This window comes from Saccostrea echinata, unplaced genomic scaffold, assembly GCF_033153115.1.
Source record: "Saccostrea echinata isolate AGI-Se365-2 ecotype Australia unplaced genomic scaffold, CSIRO_AGI_Sech_v1 ptg000022l, whole genome shotgun sequence".
Classification (NCBI taxonomy): Eukaryota; Metazoa; Mollusca; class Bivalvia; order Ostreida; family Ostreidae; genus Saccostrea; species Saccostrea echinata.
Window position 1 is genome coordinate 1,914,683 of NW_026889771.1, and position 23,149 is coordinate 1,937,831.

At 31.3% G+C, this 23,149-nt stretch overlaps 1 protein-coding gene and 1 pseudogene across 1 annotated transcript; both read left to right on the forward strand.

Annotated features, from left to right (window-relative positions):
• Positions 1 to 3,461: 3,461 nt before the first annotated feature.
• On the forward strand, positions 3,462 to 5,323 carry LOC133190625 (L-rhamnose-binding lectin ELEL-1-like; annotated as a pseudogene).
• A 9,853-nt stretch (positions 5,324 to 15,176) lies between these two features.
• LOC133190626 (rhamnose-binding lectin-like) lies at positions 15,177 to 21,638 on the forward strand. The gene is given in 9 exon segments (XM_061326317.1): positions 15,177 to 15,243; positions 15,324 to 15,626; positions 16,087 to 16,269; positions 16,272 to 16,479; positions 19,323 to 19,399; positions 19,483 to 19,519; positions 19,521 to 19,783; positions 20,245 to 20,681; positions 21,609 to 21,638. Coding segments are annotated over 9 exon segments (1,605 nt in total).
• The last annotated feature ends 1,511 nt before the right edge of the window (positions 21,639 to 23,149 follow it).

Consider the following 23,149-nt stretch of genomic DNA (forward strand, 5'->3'; position numbering starts at 1 on the left):
GAGGCACAGTTGGAAGTTTATGCACAAATTTTCGATTTTCAGATATGAAAAATCTGCTTTTTGTTAGAATAATTTACAATGCTAAAATCTGTCGCAAACTAAATATAGTTACACAATTCAGTGTATGACAAAAACAATATAAATGTACCTACATGCAACCTCTGTTTCAGAAGAAACGATACGTCTGATCTTATCGAACGCATTTTGAGGTAAGCTCTTTCTTTTCTGTGAAAACTTTTCACATTTTCATTTTTTTCTCCTTAAGAACCATTGGGCTAAAATCAACGAAATTGGTCTCAAGGCAACATTTCTTATATATGTACAATATATGTAGTTTGTAAGTACAGATAAATAATCATGCCATTTCAAGAAAAGAGTAGAAGTAAAAAAAGAGTAGTTCTTCTCAAGAACTTTAAGGCCAAAGAAGACAACATTTGAAGAGGAAATAGTATAAAAGCATATTTCTTCAAATCATGACCAATTGGCCTGGGTATTGCGATGGACAAACAATAACATATTTGTTTCAAGAATATATGGGTTGATACTTTAGATCGTCTTCTTTAGAATAGATGAAAAAGAAAAACCCGAAGCATTCGTTTGTAATACAGATCAGATTTGTCCAATCCTGGATCCACAAATAAGGTTAGGCGAAAATATGTTTAAGTTTTACATAGAAATATGTTAGACCATAATCTTCTGGTTGGCTCTCAGAATAAGATTTTGGCTTCAATAATGATGCATTTTCTTTAAGAAGGATATATCATGCGCCCAAAAGAGCACAGAGTGAGGTTACAATGGGAGTCAAAGTATTACAACGGGAAAATATTTAACACTCGCCATTATGGGCAAAATCTTACTAAGGAAAAATTGTTTTGTTTTTTTAAATAACTATACCTTTCTACATTATATGAGGATGGTTGCATGTTATAGTGACTAACTGTGGCCATGATATGCTAGAGCAGAATGATTTTTATTTTTTAATTATTTCCGTGTGTACGAGGGTTGTTAGAAAAGTTCGCGGACACATTGATTTACGGAAAATCTATTGTGTACTGTGTATGACCTATATCTGATTAAATTCCTATCTTTTGTTTATTGGTATGTAAAAAAGCAGGTCCATTTACTAAAACTTTGAAAATTTACAACGATTTTTACTATGCGGTCATAGGATTCACGGAGCAACCACTTGACGTTAAGTGACGAGACAACCAGATTTTCAAACCCGTTAAGCTTTTTATTAGTTCTAAATATCTTTCATTTCTTTAGACTTTTCTTTTCTTTTTTCTACTTAAAAATTAAATATCTATATCAAGACATGTTACTTTTCTTCTATCATGTCTTTTGTGTTGTTTCGGATATTAGTAAGATCTTAAAATAAATGTCGACGCAGTTAAGCGATCAGATATTGAAACAATGCAAAATCCATAGGCGCAACTTCCATGCGTGAGGTATCGCAGGCGTTGATCATTAAAAGTGTTAATCCTTCCATTCTTATAAAGCTACTACCATTTGAATACTTTTGTCCTTTGTACATGTAGGCAATTTCCAGCAGCATCTTGAAGCATTTTAGTCTATTTTTAGATATTTTCCTGTCTGCACACATAAATTTTAGTAGCTCGGTGCTCCATGACGTTCAATGACGTTCCCATTCTTGGCTTTGCTTTTACGCGTTGATTATTTATAAATGGCTATAAAACAGTCATACACCCTCTAATTTAATTCAAAATTTCGCCAAGTGACGTTTCATGAATACTGTAGCGCTAGGTAAAATATTATAATTCTTTTTGCGCTACAACTGTGCAATTTTTAATTTCATTAAAAAGGCTATGTAATGTAAACGTGCGAAAAAGTAGCATGCTCCTTGAAGCATGTTTTATCAAAATAATATAGCTGTATATTTTTTAAGGATCACCGGAAAACACTAAATCTTTGTATATTTATTGGAAAATAAGTAAAGGTTTTAACTGGAGAGTTTAACCGGTTTCATAGAAATAGCGCGCTCACAATAGAACTTGTCCGTGAACTTTTCTAACAACCCTCGTATATGCGGATTTTGAGAAGAGAACTTCATAAAATAAAAATGATTATAGTTAACTTATAGTAAAGTAAATACTTTGATACATATATATACTGTGGAGCTTTACTTTAGACTGTGAAAGATGTATTAAAAGCAAATAGATAATAAGAATTTAATGACTTCTTTTTTACTACCTTGACTATGCGAGAGTGTAAATACATTTTATTTTTTTTTTAAATAGATTTACAATCTCATTTTATTCAAATGGTTTTTAATGATAAGCAAATATACAATATATAGATTTTATAGTTATAGGTTACATTTAACCTTAAAAATTTTAATACATTTTAAATCCATCTGAATATAAGAAAAAAATGATTAAATAATAGTTCATAAATTTTCAAGAATCGTCCTGAATGTGATGAAAATAATGATAAAGAAAGGAAAAGTCAAGAGAAAAATACTCTTAAACGAATAAAAAAAAATCTTAACATTCCCACAATATCTTCAAAAACCTCAAAAAAAGGCTTGAAAAATTTAAATTCTACCTTAGATAAAGATTTATGTAAAATAAAATTCTCAATTGGATTCCAATAAACGTAATAAACGTAGAAGCAAATAATCAAAATGTTAAAGCTTACTGTCTAAATTCAGTGAAGTTGTGCCAATCATAATGTTTTTTTCAAAATGCTTTATATGCTAAAAGAATAAAGATATGAAGACACCTTACTGTCACATAAGCTCTTCTTGTCTCTAACCAGTAGAGCTAAAAACTAAAAATTCCAATATTGTCTATAGAATTCAAAATTTCCAATTTTTTTGGGTGTCATAAGTTATTATATTTGTCTACCTTTAATACAACACATATACGAAATTTAAATCATTCATTTGGAAATGCAATCCTGCCGTTAGTTTTATTTACCCAAAGTCTTTCAAAATGCTGTGATTTTTTAAAGGGCAAAAGAATCATCTGTTTTGTAAATTACTAACAATGATTTATGGTTCATCTGTTCCTTGTTATATTGTGTCTAGGGCCAAATTTTTCTGGAAGCGATTAATAGTTAATAATATATTACATCCAAATATTTTTTCTTTATCAAAAGTTGACTTACAGAAAACTACCGAAAATATTCTCTTTATTAACGGATATGAAATATAGTGGACATTTTTAAAATGACCATTGGCACAACTTAACTGAATTTGGGCGTTACACAGTTTTAAAAAATTATATGTACTGAGACCTTTATTATTCATCACATGTAAGATATTGCTGATTGAAATTTAACATAATTTTCCTCGACAAAACATTGAAACATACAGTACGATCATTTAAATCTGCCTCAAGGCTTTCCTGCTAATGATTACAGATATCACAGCTGTTTCAATTTTAGAGAGGACAAAGATGACATATCTCCCATGTGTTTGCATTTTACTTCTTGTGGCCATGACGACAAAGGTGAAGGCGTCAAGTACTCAGAAATGTATTTTGCAAATATAACTTCACTTTTTGTCGTAGTTAAGTTTTTTAATTTCAAATATTTAACTAATCATCTCAGACCAGTCGTTTGCTTTGTGTGATAGTCAAAAGGGCTTCATACACTGTTCGCGAGGAACCAAGATTCAGATTTTGTCTGCCAACTAAGGACGAACAGATACACAGGTTTGTCCTGGAAATAAATCTGGTACTCATACTTGTCGTTCAAAGACCTCAGAACTCAAGGTGAAATGGAACTGTAATGGATACAGGACCTGTCACCTTCGTGCTGCTGATCAATACTTTGGAGACCCGTGTCCTAAATACACTAAATATCTGGAGGTCAAATACCGGTGTATGAAGAGTCCAAATCCACTAACTAATGGTATGAAATAATATTTATGTGTCAATAGTCCTTAACAATAAAATATAATGAAAATACATTAAATATTTATTTGAAGTAAGAAACGGTAGAAAATGTGAATTCAGAAGGACACAAAGTTTTCGATAATAAAAGGTAAAATTCTTTTACGTCCACATTAACCTATAACTAAGCTAAAAAAACTTAAACAGTTTATTTTGACAGAAAATGAACTTTTGATGTAAAATAGTGCTAGAAAACATTTACAAATATGAAATCAATAATGAAATCAGTCCGAATCCAGAAACAGATGATACGAAATAAATTTTGCACATACAGTGCATGTATATGTATTTCATTTCAATGTATTGCTGAAAAAATAATATCAATTTTGTGTCTATTGTATGTTTCGTTTTCTTTGTTCTTGAGGAACTATTTCTTCTAATTTATTTGTATGTCAAAGAGATAAAGAATTAATCTGAAGAGAACATATAACGCGATATCATAAGCATATCTTGTCAGGAAAATATTGACTGGTGTGAAAATACAATTACATGTATGACAGTAATACAATTTAAAGATATAAGCGAAATAGAACATCTTAATTATATAAAAGATCTTTTCACACGATATCTAAAGCATTCTTTCCATGTAAAATATGAAACTAAACATCATGATAAATCGTATTAAAAATACAGGAATCCACTTCTGAATGTATATAAAGCGGATTATGTTCTGAGAACGTGAATCTCTTTTATTATAATAAATTAGTTTACACCATTTTTTTTAATTTCTTCTCTTATAGCAAAATTTTAAACTTGAAGAAAAGTGTACTTTTACGGAAGCCTATTTAGGACCAATCAAAATATATTTTTGAATTCGATATAATGAATTGTCGAATTTGTTAAAACAAATTGAATTCGTTATAACATTTTTTTGAATTCGTTATAACGAATTAAATCTGTAAACACAGATTTCTTAAATTCGTTATAACAAATTCAAAATATTGCAATAACGAATTAAATACGTTTAGACGGATTCTAAAATTTGTTATAATTCGTTTTAACAATTTTTTTTATTCGTTATAACGAATTAAATTTGTTATAACAAATTTGTTGAATTCGTCATAACGAATTCACAAACACTTTTCTATAGGTCCCAGTTGTCGAATTTGATTAAACGACTATAATTCGCTATAACAAATTTCAGAATTTGTTTAAACGAATTTAATTCGTTATTACAAATTTTTGTTCGTTTAAACGAATTAAGTTTGTTATAACAAATTTTTGAATTCGTTATAACGAATTCATCAAATTTGTTATAACAGATTTAATTCGTTATAATTAAAAAAAATGTTATAACGAATTAAATTCGTTCTAACAAAGCTGGAGACAAAGTGAACATTCGTACGACAACTGCAAATAACTTGCTATAAAACTGGTCTAGTTTTAAAGGATGGGAAGTAAAATAAAGAATGCATGAAAACTCCATCATTGTTTGTTTTTGATTCCAAGTGATTACAATATTTTATAAAAACCTCTTGAGATTAAGAAGTCAGGAAATCAGTGTTCAGTATCTGAATGGAATTGATATCCTGTGTGATATTTAGTTACTATCATTTGATACTGTAATTTCATTCTATTGAAACTCACTATAATAGATATTTTTGTTCTATATTACATAATTCTAGCTTTTTCTTCAGTGAAACATCGCAAAATCAGATAATATTGATAAATTGCTTAGAAAGGAGGCAAATTCCGTGTTGAAAATGCTGTGTTTTCTGGTTTATAAAATTGACGGATTTTTAATCATTTCAAAAATAAAAAAAATTTGAAGGAGGGTATCTAGCTGAGGAGATCGTAATATAACATTTTTGTATTACTATTATGCGGGTCGGGCACCTTGCAAAAGCGGAAACAAATGTGAAGATTACTTTTACAAAATAAGTCATATGTTAAGAGCGGAAAAATTGTGTAGAGTTTTCTAAAATAACCTCGGATAATACGTGACGCCAGGCATAACGTTTGATTCAAAACTCACTATTCTGAAAGCCCTTAGAATCGCATTCAGGATTTTGTAAGCAGAACTAAACTTCCGATTTTGTTCACTGGCATTAATTTAGCTTGATTGCAGAGGAAACAATATGTTTCCTGACCAATTTTTTTTATTGTAACATTATTTTCTCAATTCAGTAATTTCAAATATTACATTCACAGTTTTTCATATTATTCCCTTCAAATAAGAAAACAGATTGCTTTCTGCGAGTGTTGATCCAAAAGTAATGTCACACCGCTATAAAATCTATAATAATCAAAAGTTATCAGCAACATTTGACATACTAATACCCCTATCTATTTTGACTTTTGCCTTAAATTTCATTCAATTATATAAAGTACCTTTTGAAATATTTAGTTAAATTCAACTCTAGGATTAGAATATCGCTGCACGGCAGAAATGTTACCGACGTCGTTATGCCTTTCCTTTTTTTGCACTCATTGTCAGTTCATCCGCTTATTTTTTGAACATCTCACTTGCTACTTCTTACTGCCATTTTCCTACAAACTGTCTTGATTTGAGTTATAGAATTAAAATTATTTGAACTTTGTACAATTGTTATTTCTAACGTCTTTCCTTTTTTGCGTAGATTTTATGCATCATCAGTCTCAAAATGGGTGTCGAAGAGAAACGTCATAAAACATCGGTAAATTGTTGCCGTGCAGCGATAGACGAGATTCAGCATTGTGTTTATTTCAATATTTTTTTTTTAATGTACTGCATATATCTATATAAAATTTTAGGGCAAAGGTCAAAATAGATTAAGGAATTAATAGATAAGGTTTTGTTAAAAACTTTTGACTATTAAAGATTTTATAGAAGTAGTGATATTATACACTTTTGGATCAACCTTCGTATGTTTACATAAGAGTCAATTATATCGGTATCTACAAAAAAGAGTCACGTGCAATGTTGAGTTAATCAAATCTTAAATTTTGTCTAAAATTGTATATCGAGTGGAGGCTCAAATGCTTTTCTGAAAGTTAATTTCAGTGAAAAAAAGTGTGAAACTACACAGGAGTAAAATGCTTTGATGAAAAAATACATGTGAACATCTAAGCTTTAATTTATCTTCAAGCATGTGCATTTTATATAGATTTAAGCTTACATTAAATCATCCCGAAATTGGGAAGAAGAAAAGTTTTCACCTTTCTCTTGGTACCTATCCATTTTATATGATGAGACAGGTGTAAGAAATGTATCTATATTTTGAAATTTTCCCATCAAATCAAATTTTCCCATAAAGTTGTATTAATTACAATTACAATATATAAGAACAGCAGGTTCATGATTAATCGAATTCATGTGCTAAATAACTATCTACAATAGAATAAGTTTTTTTTTTAAATCCGTCCATGCATGCATATGGGAGCACACAATATACAGGTATATCCTTCTTCAAAGCTACTATCTGTAAATTTGACATCGAGTCTCAGTAAAATTTAAGATGGTTGCTGTAGTATAGATTCGTTTTTATACCCCCCCCCCCCGACCTGAAAAGTGGGGATATATAGAGATTTGTTGTCCGTTTGTAGCAACTATTATAATGATGGTACCCATCTTATATCTGCAACTCCTCTTGATATACAACTAAATAAAATTTAATGAGACGTTTACAAAATCTTTATAAGATAGTGTCATTATGTATCTTCTATTTTACATATCAATCAGACAGATGTTTGGGGTTTCTTATAGCAAAATATGGGCACTGCCATTCTTTCTATAATATAAGGGGTACCCAACCCTTATCCACAACTCCTCCTATACCGCCGAATAAAGTTTAATAAGACTTTCACATTATCTTTGTTAATTAGAACTATTATGTTCTGATCAGATCTGACAAATATTTGGACTTTTCCATAGCAGAAAATGGACTTTGCCAATGTACTCATGTGGGAGCTCAGTACTCACAGTACCTCTAATTGTTGATGTACATGTCTCTAACCTAATGACCATAATAAGAGGTTTCATTTATCAACATATTTTACCAAAAATGTGTGCCCAGAGATTTGTTCATGGAAACACAATGAAAGATTCGCTGTTTTTAAATGTTAAATCATTTTATTTATTATAACCATGAAACACAAAATAAAACATTAAAAGAATATCTCTTAAGAACATACAACACTCCCACCCCCAAAACTCCTGTCTTTAAATTTTCATTATTTCTGTGTATTTCATACAACACTATATCTACTTTATGCATGCATATTTTGGACAAAATCTTTCGACTTATATGTATTTGGACAGGAAGTTCCAAAATTTACCACTCGTTGCATTTCACGAGAAGAAATGATTTCTCATTTCTCATAAACTATATATAAAATACTCGATTTTCAAAAAAAAGTCAGATTAGTCAAACTGTCAAATCTCATTGACTCATTCGTTTAACCACACAAATAAAGTAATTTTGAAGAGGTACATATTGACAATTTTTTTTTTTGAAGAACTTTAACAGAACAAGAGCGTTCTAAGGAATGCATGTGCCGCCTACTGAATAGCATCATTAAAGATTTATATAAATCTAAGGGTATTAATCCAACTATATATTCTACAAAAGATATTTCAGTCTATCTTTCACACTTGTCACAATCAGAACAGCACTCGGATTTTTTCGTCAAGTCAAGAGTTTTTTCTCGACAGGACAGAAAAAGTCGAGTGATCACTTGACCTTTCCCTTCTGGTCTCGAGTCTTTTTCTCGACATGACGTCGTCGGAAAAGGCCGAGTGATGTTCCGATTTCAATAATGTCAGTATACAAAGATCCTTTTGGTATACCGATCCCCATTTATTTTCCTAGTATTTAATTTTCTTTTTTTTTTGTGGTTACAGTATAGCAAACAGTTTCAAAGTAAAGAGTCATGAGCTCATATCATATGATATAAATGCCCATAATCAAAACCATGCCTCTCAAATTCAAAAGACGCATGAGAAATAAACTATCCGGAGTATTTTTTGCAAAGTAGGTCATGGGTCAAAGTCAAATGAACTGTAAAGCTGGTATTTTTTACAGTGTTTAATGTGAGAGAGTACTCGTGTTAAATAGCATAGACTCTCCTCTTAAATGTCAAAAATTTGCTGTATATCTGCACAATGGACTTTTTTAAAAGTAGGTCAAAGATCATGTTCAAAGGTCAGTAACCATGGTATATTTCAAAAGCCAAAGTGCAAAATATCAAATGCATACGTCTCATAGTTCTAGAGATATAGAGGTGACAGACAGACAAACGGACGGATAGACAGACGCCGGGTTAAGTGATCCCTGCTCTGCAGCTAGGCGACACAAAACTATGGTTCATCTAAGCTTTGAAAATTGTGTGTTTTTCAATTTAAATATTTTTTTTATGAAAAAATTTATCGTTTCATTTTGGAAAAATACTTTTTCGTGTTCCTGGTTGCCAAAATAATCTTGATATTTTTTTTGTAATTTTTTTAATCGACCCTTTTTGAATTTATAGCGGAAAATAACCCACCCCTTTCTCCCCAAGGCACGTTTCTCACAGCGTCTTTCAGACTTGTGACGAAAATAATTAGGGGGGGTGGCAGATTATTTATTTTCTTGCCCGTCGAAGACAGAATATTTACTTTCAACTTTTTCAAGGACAGATTATTTGTTTTTAAAATCTCCCAGCCCCCCCCCCCTTCCCAAATCAAATGGTCGTCCCTTATTTAGTCGCTTTTACCAATAACTACCTAAACTTAGGGCACAATATCGGCATGTTTCGACATTAGGCCCTATGTAGTCTGATTCATCCAAAATTTTTGCCACAATACTTTCCAGTGCCTTTTGTAAGCAAAAAATTGCACGAATTAGGGAAATGTCAGCATGCATGGGTACAAACAGAACAATTACAATCTCAGAGCTATATACTCTGGACAACCCTAATCCCGTTATCGCATACTATCCATATTTAATTTACGTTTTGCTTAAGTAAGGAGAAAAGTCGTAGTCTGTTTACATTTTCATGCTTTTCTCCTGTAAGACAATATATTGGCATGTTTCGACATTGGGGTGATTCCTGCACGTTTTTGATCGCAAAAGTGCCTTTTGTACGCAAAAATTACATGAATTAGCCCATAGGCAGGAAGTTTTAAGAGTGGGATTATGAAACGGTTCCAATATTACATGTAAAACTACATGTATAATCTCTAAACCTCGTTAATTGTCGAAGTGAGAATACGCATAGGAACATGAGTTTACTCATTAAGGAATACGAATTATAGAAGGAGTGTTCCAAGAATTAGGAACGAAAATGTACTCATAAATAAAGTAAATCGCCTAATTTTTATGTTAAGATAATTGAATATTTCATGCCTATGTAGAAACAAATAAAAAACAAAATAAAAGAGGTAATTAAAAAATGCTAGCTTTATGGTACATGTATATCGTATTTATGTATGTATACCAATTGATCTTTTGGAATATGATAGGCAGCGTCCTGTAGATGTACAATAAGGTTTTGGAATTTTTCAATTTTACCCTGGCTGCAAATCGGGGGTAAAAAAAAAATCACGATTTTTTTTCTTTAAAAAAGAAAAAAAAGCTGGTTCCCAGAATTTCCTCTTGCATTTAATGCAGTACCCAATTAATCTTTTGGAAGATGATTGGAGGTGTCCTATAGATATGCAACAAGGTTTTAGAATTTATTTTCACCCGCGGGGTTAAATGGGGGTTGAAAATGACGTTTTGTATACAAAAAACCCGATTCCCAGAACTCCTGTCCACAACAATACAGTGTCTCACTTGCATGTTTGTGAGGCGTTTTTTCATTGGCATTCAACATACATGTTTTTTACATGTTGTTATGATTGTCCCAGAAATCCAGTGAGATTTTTACAACTTTTCCCGACTTTTTCACAAAAGAGCCCACTAACAACTTTAACTCTTCCCTGTGGAAATATAAAGTATTAGGATTTAACATAATTTTTTTTTTACCTTTTTTGACGTTGACCTTTGGACCTTTAAAAAAAATTGGTTTAAGGTTCCTGCACACCCTTTACATGGGTGAAGTTTGGGCCACGTAGGGTCAAAGGGAGAGAAAATATACACAAGACAACAATTTTATAATCGAGATTTTCAAAGATGGGTGGGGCTGATCCCAACGCTTACGTCGGATACCTATACGGGGAATCTCGTCTTTACCCATCACCCGTCACTTTTAGTAAAGGACGTGATAATCCTTGGGCATCTTTCGATGACGTACATACAACTAAATTGTTTGTGATAAAAATGCGAGAATATATTATGTTTTAATGACCATTTCTAGAATTCTAATTCCATGATACTTTTTTGCAGTTAGAGAGATCTGTCCTTTGATGTGAAAACTGCAGTTCTACAGTGTATGACAATATTTGTTTATCAATTAAAGTACCAGGGTATTTTAAAAAATTAAAAATAGTTGGAAAATTTATTTGAATATATTTTCCCCCATTGATGTAAGAAAAAAAGAAGGTAATTTGTATTAATCAAGATAACCTTCAGGGGTCATGACCTATATTACTCTTTTAATGCGTCATGACACAAACAAGATTGTGATATGGTATTTGTAATTCGTTTTGTGTAAAGCTTTCAACTGTTTTTTTTTTCTTTTCTTTTCTTTTTTTTTTTTTTTTTAGATATTTGTTTGACCACTTCCAGTTTCAGTGGGTGGGAATGACCTCCAGGGGTCATGAGATACCAATATACCATTTTATGTGTCATGACACAAGGATAGGTATCTGATTTAGGGCAAAGCTTTCATTTGAGATACCTATACCTGTGTTCAGTCTCTCTTGCAGAGTTATAGTTCTTTCCTCTCTCAGACATACAGTGAATGTATGACCTGATGGTACAGAGTGACTTTCTATGTCAGCTAGTCTGAAAATCCATTTAAAAATGATACAAGTTCCTGCTTAACATCACAAAATAGATTGTATATGAAATAAAGCATCGTGTTAATAACACAAACACCATGTGCAAATCAAAGAACATGGTAAAACTAGTACTACAGTAACTATTCGGGAAGGGTGATTGTAACTTCTGGGGTCGCAAAAAATATCATCTAGAAATTTTCCAAAGAGGGGGTAGTTGGGGCAAATATGACAGGAAAACAAATGAATTTAAGATGTGTATGTTGGGCGAAGTCAATCAGGGTCACCCTGGTGGGTTTGGACCCCCCCCCCCCCCAAAAAAAATAATCTGATATGGTTTGTTTGTTGTTGTTTTTTTTTTGGCTTTGTTTTGTTTTTGTTTTTGGTTTTGTTTTTCTTTTTTAAAAATATTGTTTTGGCATCTAATTTTCGATTTCAGCAGAATTGCCACACACTAAAAAAAGATCATTTGCTGTTTTGCAACAACATGAGCAGATTCGTCAACTTCCAAAAAATCTTTCTTAAAGAGAATTTCAGACAGGTATTAAATAATTTTACTAGTGAAATACTAACACGAGGCCTATTGGCCACAAACTCACCTGTGCATTTTTAATCCATGAATATATTTTATGTAGATTATGGAATAACTATTGTGGGTTCTTCATCACCAAGGTAGAAGGGAGAGTATATTTATGTGCGGGTATTACTGTCTGATGACAGACTCAGCATCTAGTTTACTTTTGTTTACAAAATTTTCTTTCATCTATGCTTGAATGGAAATTACGTTAATTACACTGAGTAATCAATTTAAAGTTTTATTGTAGATATTATAAGGGAAAAAAATAGTATTTCCGGGAACTAGAAATTTGATTACTTTCTCAGTTATATATTTCAGTTAAGAAAAGATTCATTTCTGTGTTCACATCACTTCATATCATTTCACTTAAAAAGTATCAAAAGTAATGAAAAGCAATTGTACGTACATTTTGTTTATATAGTTCTGAAGCTATATACATAAAGGTTACGATTAAAAAATAATAAATGACTTTAAAGACTATGCAGCCTGTCTTCCAATTTCAATAATGTATAAATACTAATAATAAATACGTGTACTTAAAAAATAAATCGGTATGAATTACATTGTGTAAGCCTACTTCTCTTCAAATTCAAAATAATCTCCTATGTTTAATAATGTTATAAAAACAGAGTAATGTATATACACGCCTTTTCACATTTAAAATGTTCAAAAATTAAGAATGTTTACCTGTAAATCTTAAGTTAAAATTTTGTTTTAAATAATTTGTAAAATTTAATTTTCATCGTTTGAAATTATTTATTGCTGGTAATCAAATAATTAGAAAAACGGAAATAAATCATTCTAATAGTCGTTAATAGCAGAACTCCGACCTAAAAATAAAAATATTTTCCTACAAAATATCGATTACAAAATTCAAATGAAATATATGATAATATTATTGAGATTGCAAATTGTTGTATGAGTGAGAGATTAATTATTATCTGAACATCTACTCGAACTTCGACCTGGAAATTTTCGACGAAATCTGTTCAAATCTCGAGATGTTTCATTTGAAATGCAATCTTTAAGGACTTAGCTGCAGCAGTCTGATGTTAAGGAGGAAGACTGTTTGGAGTATTGGACCTATATCAGTCATGGATTCAAAGTACAAAATTAAAGTTGTGTTTTGGAATAACATACATCTACATTTTATAGTATTAATACGTAAATTAAATTTGGTCTTTAATGAATGATATGTGAAGATACCAAACAGTAATCATCAAAATTCCAATTAAACAATACACATAGATAACATTCCATTCTGATTTTTTTTAAAGGATACTTAATAAATTCTTTTTGGAGTTAAAAAACAATAAGCTACTAGTTTAGTGGGCAACTATTGATTTTTCCGTTTTTCCTGATCATGACAAGGAGCACAAGGCTGGTGTGACCGGTCGGCAGGGGATGCTCACTCCTCCATGATACCTGATCCCACCTCTGATGTTTAGAGCCAGGTCCGTGTTTGCTCTGCTCGACAGCTCCTGGTTTGTGTTGTTTGAATGGACATTTGAGCTTGAATACTGTTCATTATCTCCAAATTTCAATGAAAACACCATAGGTATTTCGTATTCGCTGTACATAACGGTTCGAGGTATGACCAAACGTCGAGGTCAAATGGACAGTAAGGATAATATCTTGAACGTGTTTCGTAAAAAGAGTGCACTTGCCAAACAGCACAAACCTACCTCTCAAAGGTAAAAAAAAATATGTTTATTGTCGCTATAGTACATTTTTAAAAGTGGGTCAAAGGTCAAGTTCAATAGTCACGAGGTCGGTAAGCCTTTGTATTTTACAAAAAGCCATTTCTCCAAGCAAAACATGAGCAAAATCCCATAATCAAATTCCTACTTTCAACAGTTCTTAGGATGTAAGGTGTGGCAGACGGACATACAGATGGATGGACAGCTAGACAGATCTAGACAGACGCAAAGTGATCTCTTACAGTCATTCTATTAGTATTCTGCAGGCGACACAAAAATGAAGCCTTTAATATATCAATAAAAATGTCCTAAAAACATTGGAGATTTTCCCACATTGCAAAAAAAAAATTGCATTACTTGGAAGATGATTCTTTGAAAAATTATTGTTGATACATTTTGTACTTTCTAAATTACACTTACATATCAAATATACTATCTTACAGGAAGAAAAACATAACTCTGTCATTATGATTTGAATATGTTTACAACAGAATGCTTTAACTTACTTAAAATTCCCTAGTCTTGGTAAGCAATTCCTGAATAAAAAATAATGCACCAAAAATAGAATTCTGTTATTGATTAATACTTATTGATGTCTGAAAAATATCAAACATGCACATCAAAGTCTTTCTTGAACTTCACATAATGAAGCCAATTCGATCAAATTATTATGTTAGGTTTTAAGGAACCAATATTGTCAAGGCCTGTCACATTGTTAGAAGATTAGGCAAAATACTAACAACAGATGACAAGAACAACAAGAAATCATAAAAAATAAGATTAACCAATGATATTTATATAGACAAGGGGTTTTATATTTATTACCAATGTCTATATCACATGAATACTTTTCATGACAGAATGTTGATTTCAAACACGAAAGTAACATTTGCTGCACGTATTTTAAAGATATATAAATATACACACAGAGATCTATACGTATTGAATTTTTTTTTCTAATTACGATTATAGTAAATGTTTTAAAAAGAACAGCTGAGGTGAATTTTCCCCCACTATTTCCTTGATGATAAAGTTTTACACATACAGTGCATGGTCGTATACATGTACCAGGTAGTGTGTTCCAAATCTTTCTGTGTCCGATTGTAGAAATTTTTTTTACTTTTATTTTTAGCAAGACAAAGATGACATATTACCCGTGCCTCTGCATTTTACTTATAGTAGCATCGTTAGGAGAGGTGAAGGCGTCAGGTAACTCAGAAATGTGTTTTATAGCTTTAACATCAGTTTTCAAGTAAGTTTTTTTTTCATACATAAACTTGTCAAATTAGATCAGTCATTTGCCTTGTGTGGTGGTCAGAAGGGCTTCATCCGCTGTTGGAGAGGAACCAAGATTCAGATCAAGTCCGCCAACTACGGACGAACAGATAAACAGGTTTGCCCTGGAAGTAAATCTGACATAAATACCTGTCGTTCAAAGACAACAGAACTCAAGGTGAAATGGAACTGTAAAGGATATAGGACCTGTCACCTTCATGCTGCTGATCAGTACTTTGGAGACCCCTGTCCTGATTATTCCAAATATCTGGAAGTTAAATACCGGTGTGTGAAGAGTCCAAATCCCCAAATTAAAGGTATGAAATAAAAATAATATGTCGAAAGCCTTTAAATTATATTATATTAAAAATTAGGTGATAAATTGTACAAAAGAAAGGATAATGGAAATGCAAATTCAAATAGATCCTAAAACGGATTTTGATATGAAAATGTAAAAATAATCATTTGAAATGAAATATGTTTACATTAATCCATAAATATGGACTCTTGTAACAAAATTCTAAAGTCGAAGATAAGTGTAGATATCATTGTGATTCATATGAAGTTATCAGGAAAAAAGAGCTAGAAAGAAATTCTTTGGACAGCTCTTTACGTTTTTGTGATGATTGCTGATTCATGAAAATTCTTGCAAAAGTATATTTACTATGTAATAAATCTACTTCGAGTGAGTTTTTGTATTGTCTATACTAACTTGTAATTAACATTCACCCATTGAATTGAGATTTAGAAATATAACTGTCTTTGTGTTTTATGCAGAGAAATCAATGATTGCCTTCAATGCGTACATAACCAAAAGATTACATCTTCATAGAGACACCCCAGTTAATATTGTATATGATGGTGTTTATTACAACTTTGGAAATGCGTACAATCCTCACAGTGGATTTTTCACAGCGCCATCTAACGGACTCTATGTGTTTACTTGGACAAGTTTCATTGATGTGAAAAAAATTTTGGTGCTCAAATTCTTGTAAATGGAGTCAATAAAGGATACGGAAACTGTAATAATGAACACAGCTCAGGTTACGAAAATTGTGCAAATACTGTACCCTTGGTTCTGAAAGCTGGAGACAAAGTGAACATTAGGACTACAAATGCAAACAATTTGGTAGAAAAATGGTCTAGTTTTAAGGGATGGAAAGTAAAATAAAGAAATGTTTGGAAACTCTATCCTTGTTTTAATGTTCCATGCTGTATAATATTCCATTATATTATAATGTTTAAAAATGACTTCTAGAGATTGAACAAAATGACTTCTAGAGAATGAACAGGCAAGAAATAAATATTCAATGTCTGAGTGGACAAGATGTCCTCTTTATAGGGAAATATCATTTTTCACATTCAGTTATATAACACTATAGTTTTTTTTCATTCATATTTCTTGCATTATAGTAGAAAAAGGATATGTTTGATTTTTTTGGTTCTGTATTACTTATCTACTTTTATGAAAGTGGTCCATTTACACATTTTTACTTTACTGTTCATTGAAGAATTGAATAGCAGATCAAAAACAAACCCAAAAAAAAAGACAATAAACAAAAACAAGCAAGCAAACAAACAAACTAAAAACAAAATAAAAAAAAACCCTGATATTTGTAGATGAGATTAAACAAATACAGTATATAATAAAAAGAAAATGGAATTCTGTTACTGATTGATACTTATTGATGTATGAAAATTATAAAACATGCACATCAAAGTCTTTCTTGAACTTTAGATTATGAAGCCAATTCGATCAAATTATCATGTTTGGTTTTAAGGAACCAATATTGTCAAGACCTGTCACATTGTTAGAAGATTAGGCAAAATACTGACAACAGATGACAAGAACAACAAGAAATCATAAAAAATAAGATTAACCAATGATACATGTATTTATATAGACAAGGAGTATTGTATTTATAACCAATGTCTATATCACATGAATACTTTTCACGACAAAATGTTGATTTCAAACACGAAAGTAACATTTGCTGCATGTATTTTAAAGATATTTAAGGAATGAAGCTTATTTTATCCTAAGTTTATTATCCCCGCGTTTTACTGAAGAAAATGCAGCTTAAACAATCCGTTTTTTCCTTAAACTTCAATATGCCAACAAAGGAATTGACGCGGTTAATATAAGTAATATTCTTAATCACAAAAGTGTCCAGTCTTGTATTCCACCATATTTCAAGTTAAAGACTACACCTTGTATTTCCTACAAATATACATCGACTATTGCTTCCAAACTTTTTAATTACAAGAAAATTTTACAGGGCCTGGATATCGAATATCTGAAACATAATCCTCCATCGTGTTCATGTTCTTCTTCGCCCTATAACTATAGTCCTGCTGGACACGTTATTACTGGTGACGTAAATATAGTTAATAATGAGGACCTTAGATCACTAATTTTAAAAGGTCCTAAATTTAGGGAACCCAGATCCTTCAACTGGCGTAAGAATTTCATAAATATTATGGATTCTGTAGAGGACTACGCCAGGCGATGGGCCAGACATGAAAAAGAAGACCTTGACACTTTGTCAGAATGGATTAAATGTATCAGATGTATGCTAAAATCGCGCATTAAAAGATTGAGAGGCAATATGAAAACCATCTTTCCTTCTGTATTCAATAATCCAGAAGTGAAAAAAGAATTAGATAGATTACATGATCAGTACGTACTGGTCCCTGCTGACAAAGCAGGTAACAACATTGTCTTTGTTTGTAAGACTCATTATATTAAATGTATTTTAGAGGAACTTGGATTTAATTCTACAAGTGGTAATCCAACTTATACTCATAGTTCCCTTTCTAAGGAAGAAATTCTTCAAAATCATATGTCAGTTTTGAATATTTTTAATATTCCAAACAACCAAAATAAATTCGAATTACCATATTTATATTGGATTCCGAAACTTCATAAAAATCCTTACAAACAAAGATACATAGCGGGTTCCAGTAAATGTTCAACCAAGCCTCTATCTTTACTCCTCACTAAGATATTAACAGTGGTGAAGAAGAAACTTCAAGAGTACTGTGCAACAATATATTCGAGAAGTGGTGTAAATCAGATGTGGATACTTAAAAACTCCAAGGAACTTTTGGAAAATTTGAAATCACAAGATTTTACCAAAATCAACAACTTAAAAACTTACGACTTTTCAACTTTATACACAACCATTCCCCACGATAAATTAAAGTCCAGGCTTTTTGATATCATTGACAGCTGCTTTTTCAATAAAAATGGAACTCGTAAATATACTTACCTTGTCATTGGTCATTTGCAAAATTATTTTGTTAAAAAACATTCTGATTGTACACACAAGTACTCTGAAGTTGACATTAAAAAGATGCTTGAGTTTCTGATTGACAATATCTATGTGGTTTTTGGAGACCAGGTCTTCCAACAATCTATTGGAATTCCTATGGGTACCAATTGCGCCCCGTTGTTAGCAGACCTTTTTTGTATTCATATGAAGCAGAATTTGTCCAAAATCTTGTACGTGAAAAGAAGAAAACACTTGCTGTGGCGTTCAACTCGACATTTAGATATATCGACGACGTATTGTCAATTAACAATGGCTATTTTCATTCTTATGTCGATACGATATATCCTGGTGAACTTGAGATAAAAGATACCACAGAGTCTGACACATCTGTTTCATATTTGGATATTTTACTTGAAAAAGACGTTAATGGTAATCTAACAACCAAGCTTTATGATAAACGTGATGACTTTAACTTTTCAATCGTCAACTTCCCTTACTTATGCAGCAATATACCTTCATCATCTGCATACGGGGTATATATCTCTCAGTTGATTCGATACGCAAGAGCATGCTCTACGTATGTGTTTTAAAAAGAACTGCTGAGGTAAGTTTTCCCCCACTATTTCCTTGATAATAAAGTTTTACACATACAGTGCATGGTCGTATACATGTACCAGGTAGTGTGTTCCAAATCTTTCTGTGTCCGATTGTAGAAATTTTTTTTACTTTTATTTTTAGCAAGACAAAGATGACATATTACCCGTGCCTCTGCATTTTACTTATAGTAGCATCGTTAGGAGAGGTGAAGGCGTCAGGTAACTCAGAAATATGTTTTATAGCTTAGACATCAGTTTTCAAGTATCAAGTGTTTTTCTCATACACAAACCTGTCAAATTAGTTCAGTCATTTGACTTGTGTGGTGGTCAGAAGGGCTTTCCGCTGTTGGAGAGGAACCAAGATTCAGATCAAGTCCGCCAACTACGGACGAACAGATAAACAGGTTTGTCCTGGCAGTAAATTTGATATAAATACCTGTCGTTCAAAGACAACAGAACTCAAGGTGAAATGGAACTGTAATGGGTACAAAACATGTCACCTTCATGCTGCTGATCAGTACTTTGGAGACCCCTGTCCTGATTATTCCAAATATCTGGAAGTTAAATACCGGTGTGTGAAGAGTCCAAGTCCACAAATTAAAAGTATGAAATAAAATTAATATGTCGAAAGCCTTTAAATAACATTATATCTAAATAAGGTGAAAAATCGTACAAAAGAAAGGATAATGAAAATGCACATTCAAATAGAACCTAAAACAGATTTTGATATGAAATGAAAAAATTATCATAAATGAAATATGTTTACATTAATCCATATATATGGCCTCCTGTAGCAAAATTCTAAATCCGAAGATAAGTGTAGATATCATTGTGATTCATATAAAGTTAGCAGAAAAAAAAACTGGAAAGAATACTTTTGGGCAACTTTTTACGTTTTAATGATGGTTGCTGATTTATGAAAATTCTTGCAAAAGTATATTTATTATGTATTAAATTTACTTCCAGTGAGTTTTTGTATTGTCTATACTAACTTTTAATTAACGTCCACCCATTGAATTGAGATTTAGAAATATAAATTACAAATTTTGTGTTTTTATTTGCAGAGAAACCAATGATTGCATTCCATGCGTACATAACCAAAAGATTACATCTTCACAGAGACACCCCAGTTAATATTGTATATGATGATGTTTATTACAACTTTGGAAATGCGTACAATCCTCATAGTGGCTTTTTCACAGCGCCATCTGACGGATCCTATGTATTTACTTGGACAAGTCTCGTTTATATGAAAAAGATCTTTGATGCTCATATTCTTGTAAATGGAGTCAATAAAGGGTATGGAAACTGTAACAATGGAATTGGTTTGAGTCTTGCAGATTGTGCAAATACAGTACCTTTGGTTTTGAAAGCTGGAGATAAAGTGAACATTCGTACTACAAACGCAAATGACTTGATGGACAATTGGTCTACTTTTAAGGGATGGAAAGTAAAATTAAGATTGTCTGGAAACTCTATCATTGTTTTGATGATCTATGAGGTATATAATTCCAAATTATTACAATGTTTGATAATAAATACTAGTACTAGAGATTTAACATACAAGAAATCAGTGTTCAATATTTGAAAAGACAAGACATGTGTACATAGTAAAATAAGCCATTTTACATATTTAGTTATTTGGCACTGTAGTTTCATCATTTTTTTATTGAAATCCACTATATTAGAAAAAAAGATACATCTAGTCTTTTTTGTTTCCGTATTATTTAATAGAATTTTAGTTTCCTGTTCAGTGAAACGTGTAAAAAATAAACCAGACAACTTATTGTTAAGTAGCTAAGTAAGTAGCATGTAGACAAATTCAGTGTTGAAAATGTTTTTTTCTTGTGTATAAAATTGGCATTTAAGGCGGGCATAATACTACAAGTTTGTTTTAAATACGTGAAAATTTCTGAAGGGGGATATCTGCTCAAGGAGAAATATAATGTTACTTTTTTGTATTATGCGGGGCGGACATCTTGCAAAGGCAGAAATAAACGTTTATTTTTACAAAACAAAGGGGCCGTGGTAAGGGAAAAAATATGATAGATATTCTGAAATAATGTCGGAGATAATTTGACGGCGGGTATGACGTGATTCAATACTCTATTCTGGCAACCCTAAGATGTACATTTAGAATTTTGTAAATAGAACCAATCTCCCGATTTTGTCCACTGGCGTTGGCGAAAAAGTCCTTCAAGCATCACATGACCGTATATTAAGCATGGCTGCATTGGAAACAATAGTTCCGAACCTTTTTTATTGTAACATTATTTACTTCATTTAGTTATTTCAAATTTTTTCCATATATTCCCTTCAGGATAGGAAAAATCCCTTTCCATGTTTACATAAGAGTAAAATTATACATTTACATACAAAGAGAGACATTCAATGTTGAGTTAATAAAATCTTAAATTTTGTTAAAAAGCGCTGTGAAAATAATGGGCAGACCAATTGACATTATCGTCCTTGACCTGAGACCACCAATACTTGATAATTATACACAAAAACGCAACTGGGGTAACAACAATTTTTTTTTAATTGAAGAGCGTGTAATGCTTTTTTTTTTTTTGAAAATAAAAAAAATCACATTAATAAAGCATTTCATCTAGAACCAAAAGAAGAAGAAGAAAAAAAGAAATTAAAAAGAAAAGAAAGCCCGGAGCTATTGTTAAGAGTATATCAAGTGAATGTTCCAATGCTTTCCTGAAAGTAAATTTCCATTAAAAAAAAGAGTGGAACAAAAACAGGAATAAAATATTTTGCAGGAAAAAATATGCAGAGACAACACATGTATACTTTTTATGAGAAGAAAATCTGAGCTTTAATTTATATTCAATTTTATATACTGTGAAATCACTTATTTTTGTGGGGGTTTAATTTTCGTTGTTTTCAAGGTATGAAGAGACCCACGAATTCATGTCCACCACGAAACGTAAAATGTCATATACATAACTACCTGTACTCAACAATTCTTCATGCACGAAATCAAATCCCTACGAATCCATAATTTTCCCCCAAACCATGAAACTTCGACCCCACGAAAATACGTGATTTTACACTAGATTTAAGTAAATGGTCTAAAGTAGCTGAGTTGTAACGATAATCGATGATATAAGGTTTCATGGTCACTTTCAGATAACTTTCAGTTCTTTTGAAATCTGCATTCTGTGCGCGCAATTTAAAATAAAATTGTTACAGAAGTTAATTGATTTTCAGCGACATACTAATTTCGTATGAAAGAAGAATCATGCATTTTTTGCGAGAAGTGGTTTGTTTTCTTTTTATATAGAAAAAAAACTTTTTAAAACATTCGTTGCAACCTATTCGAAGCGCTTGTACGGCTGAAAATTTCATCTTGAAATTTGTAAATTAATGAAGCAACATTAAGATTTGCAGTGGAATACTTTTTTCAACATTATATTGTGTTCATATCAAAACTTTATATATTTTCTACTATACTTACTAAGAAATTGATTATAATGCCATTTTTGTGTATACTCACAATAAACAAATATAAATGGAGAAACTCGCGATGACTTGACCTAACAATGAGGATACAGAGACGTCAATAAAAATATGACGATATAGGGCAGAAATTCAAACACTGAGTGTATTTTTGCTGCGTTTAAACATGTAAAATGTAAATATACGGAATGCTTTTCAAGCAAGTTTGTGTGATTTACACACTAATAACTCACACACAACTGAAAAAAATTCCTTTATATATATATATATATATATATATATATATATATATATATATATATATATATATATATATATATATATATATATATATATATATATATATATATATATATATATATATATATATATATATATATATATCCCGGTAAATATTTACAAAACCATGTTTGTATGTTAAGTTTTAGAGCTGAAATCGATCTTTAAAATTATAGCTGTGATATTACAATGGTAAATTTGTAAGCGACATTAAAAATTCTT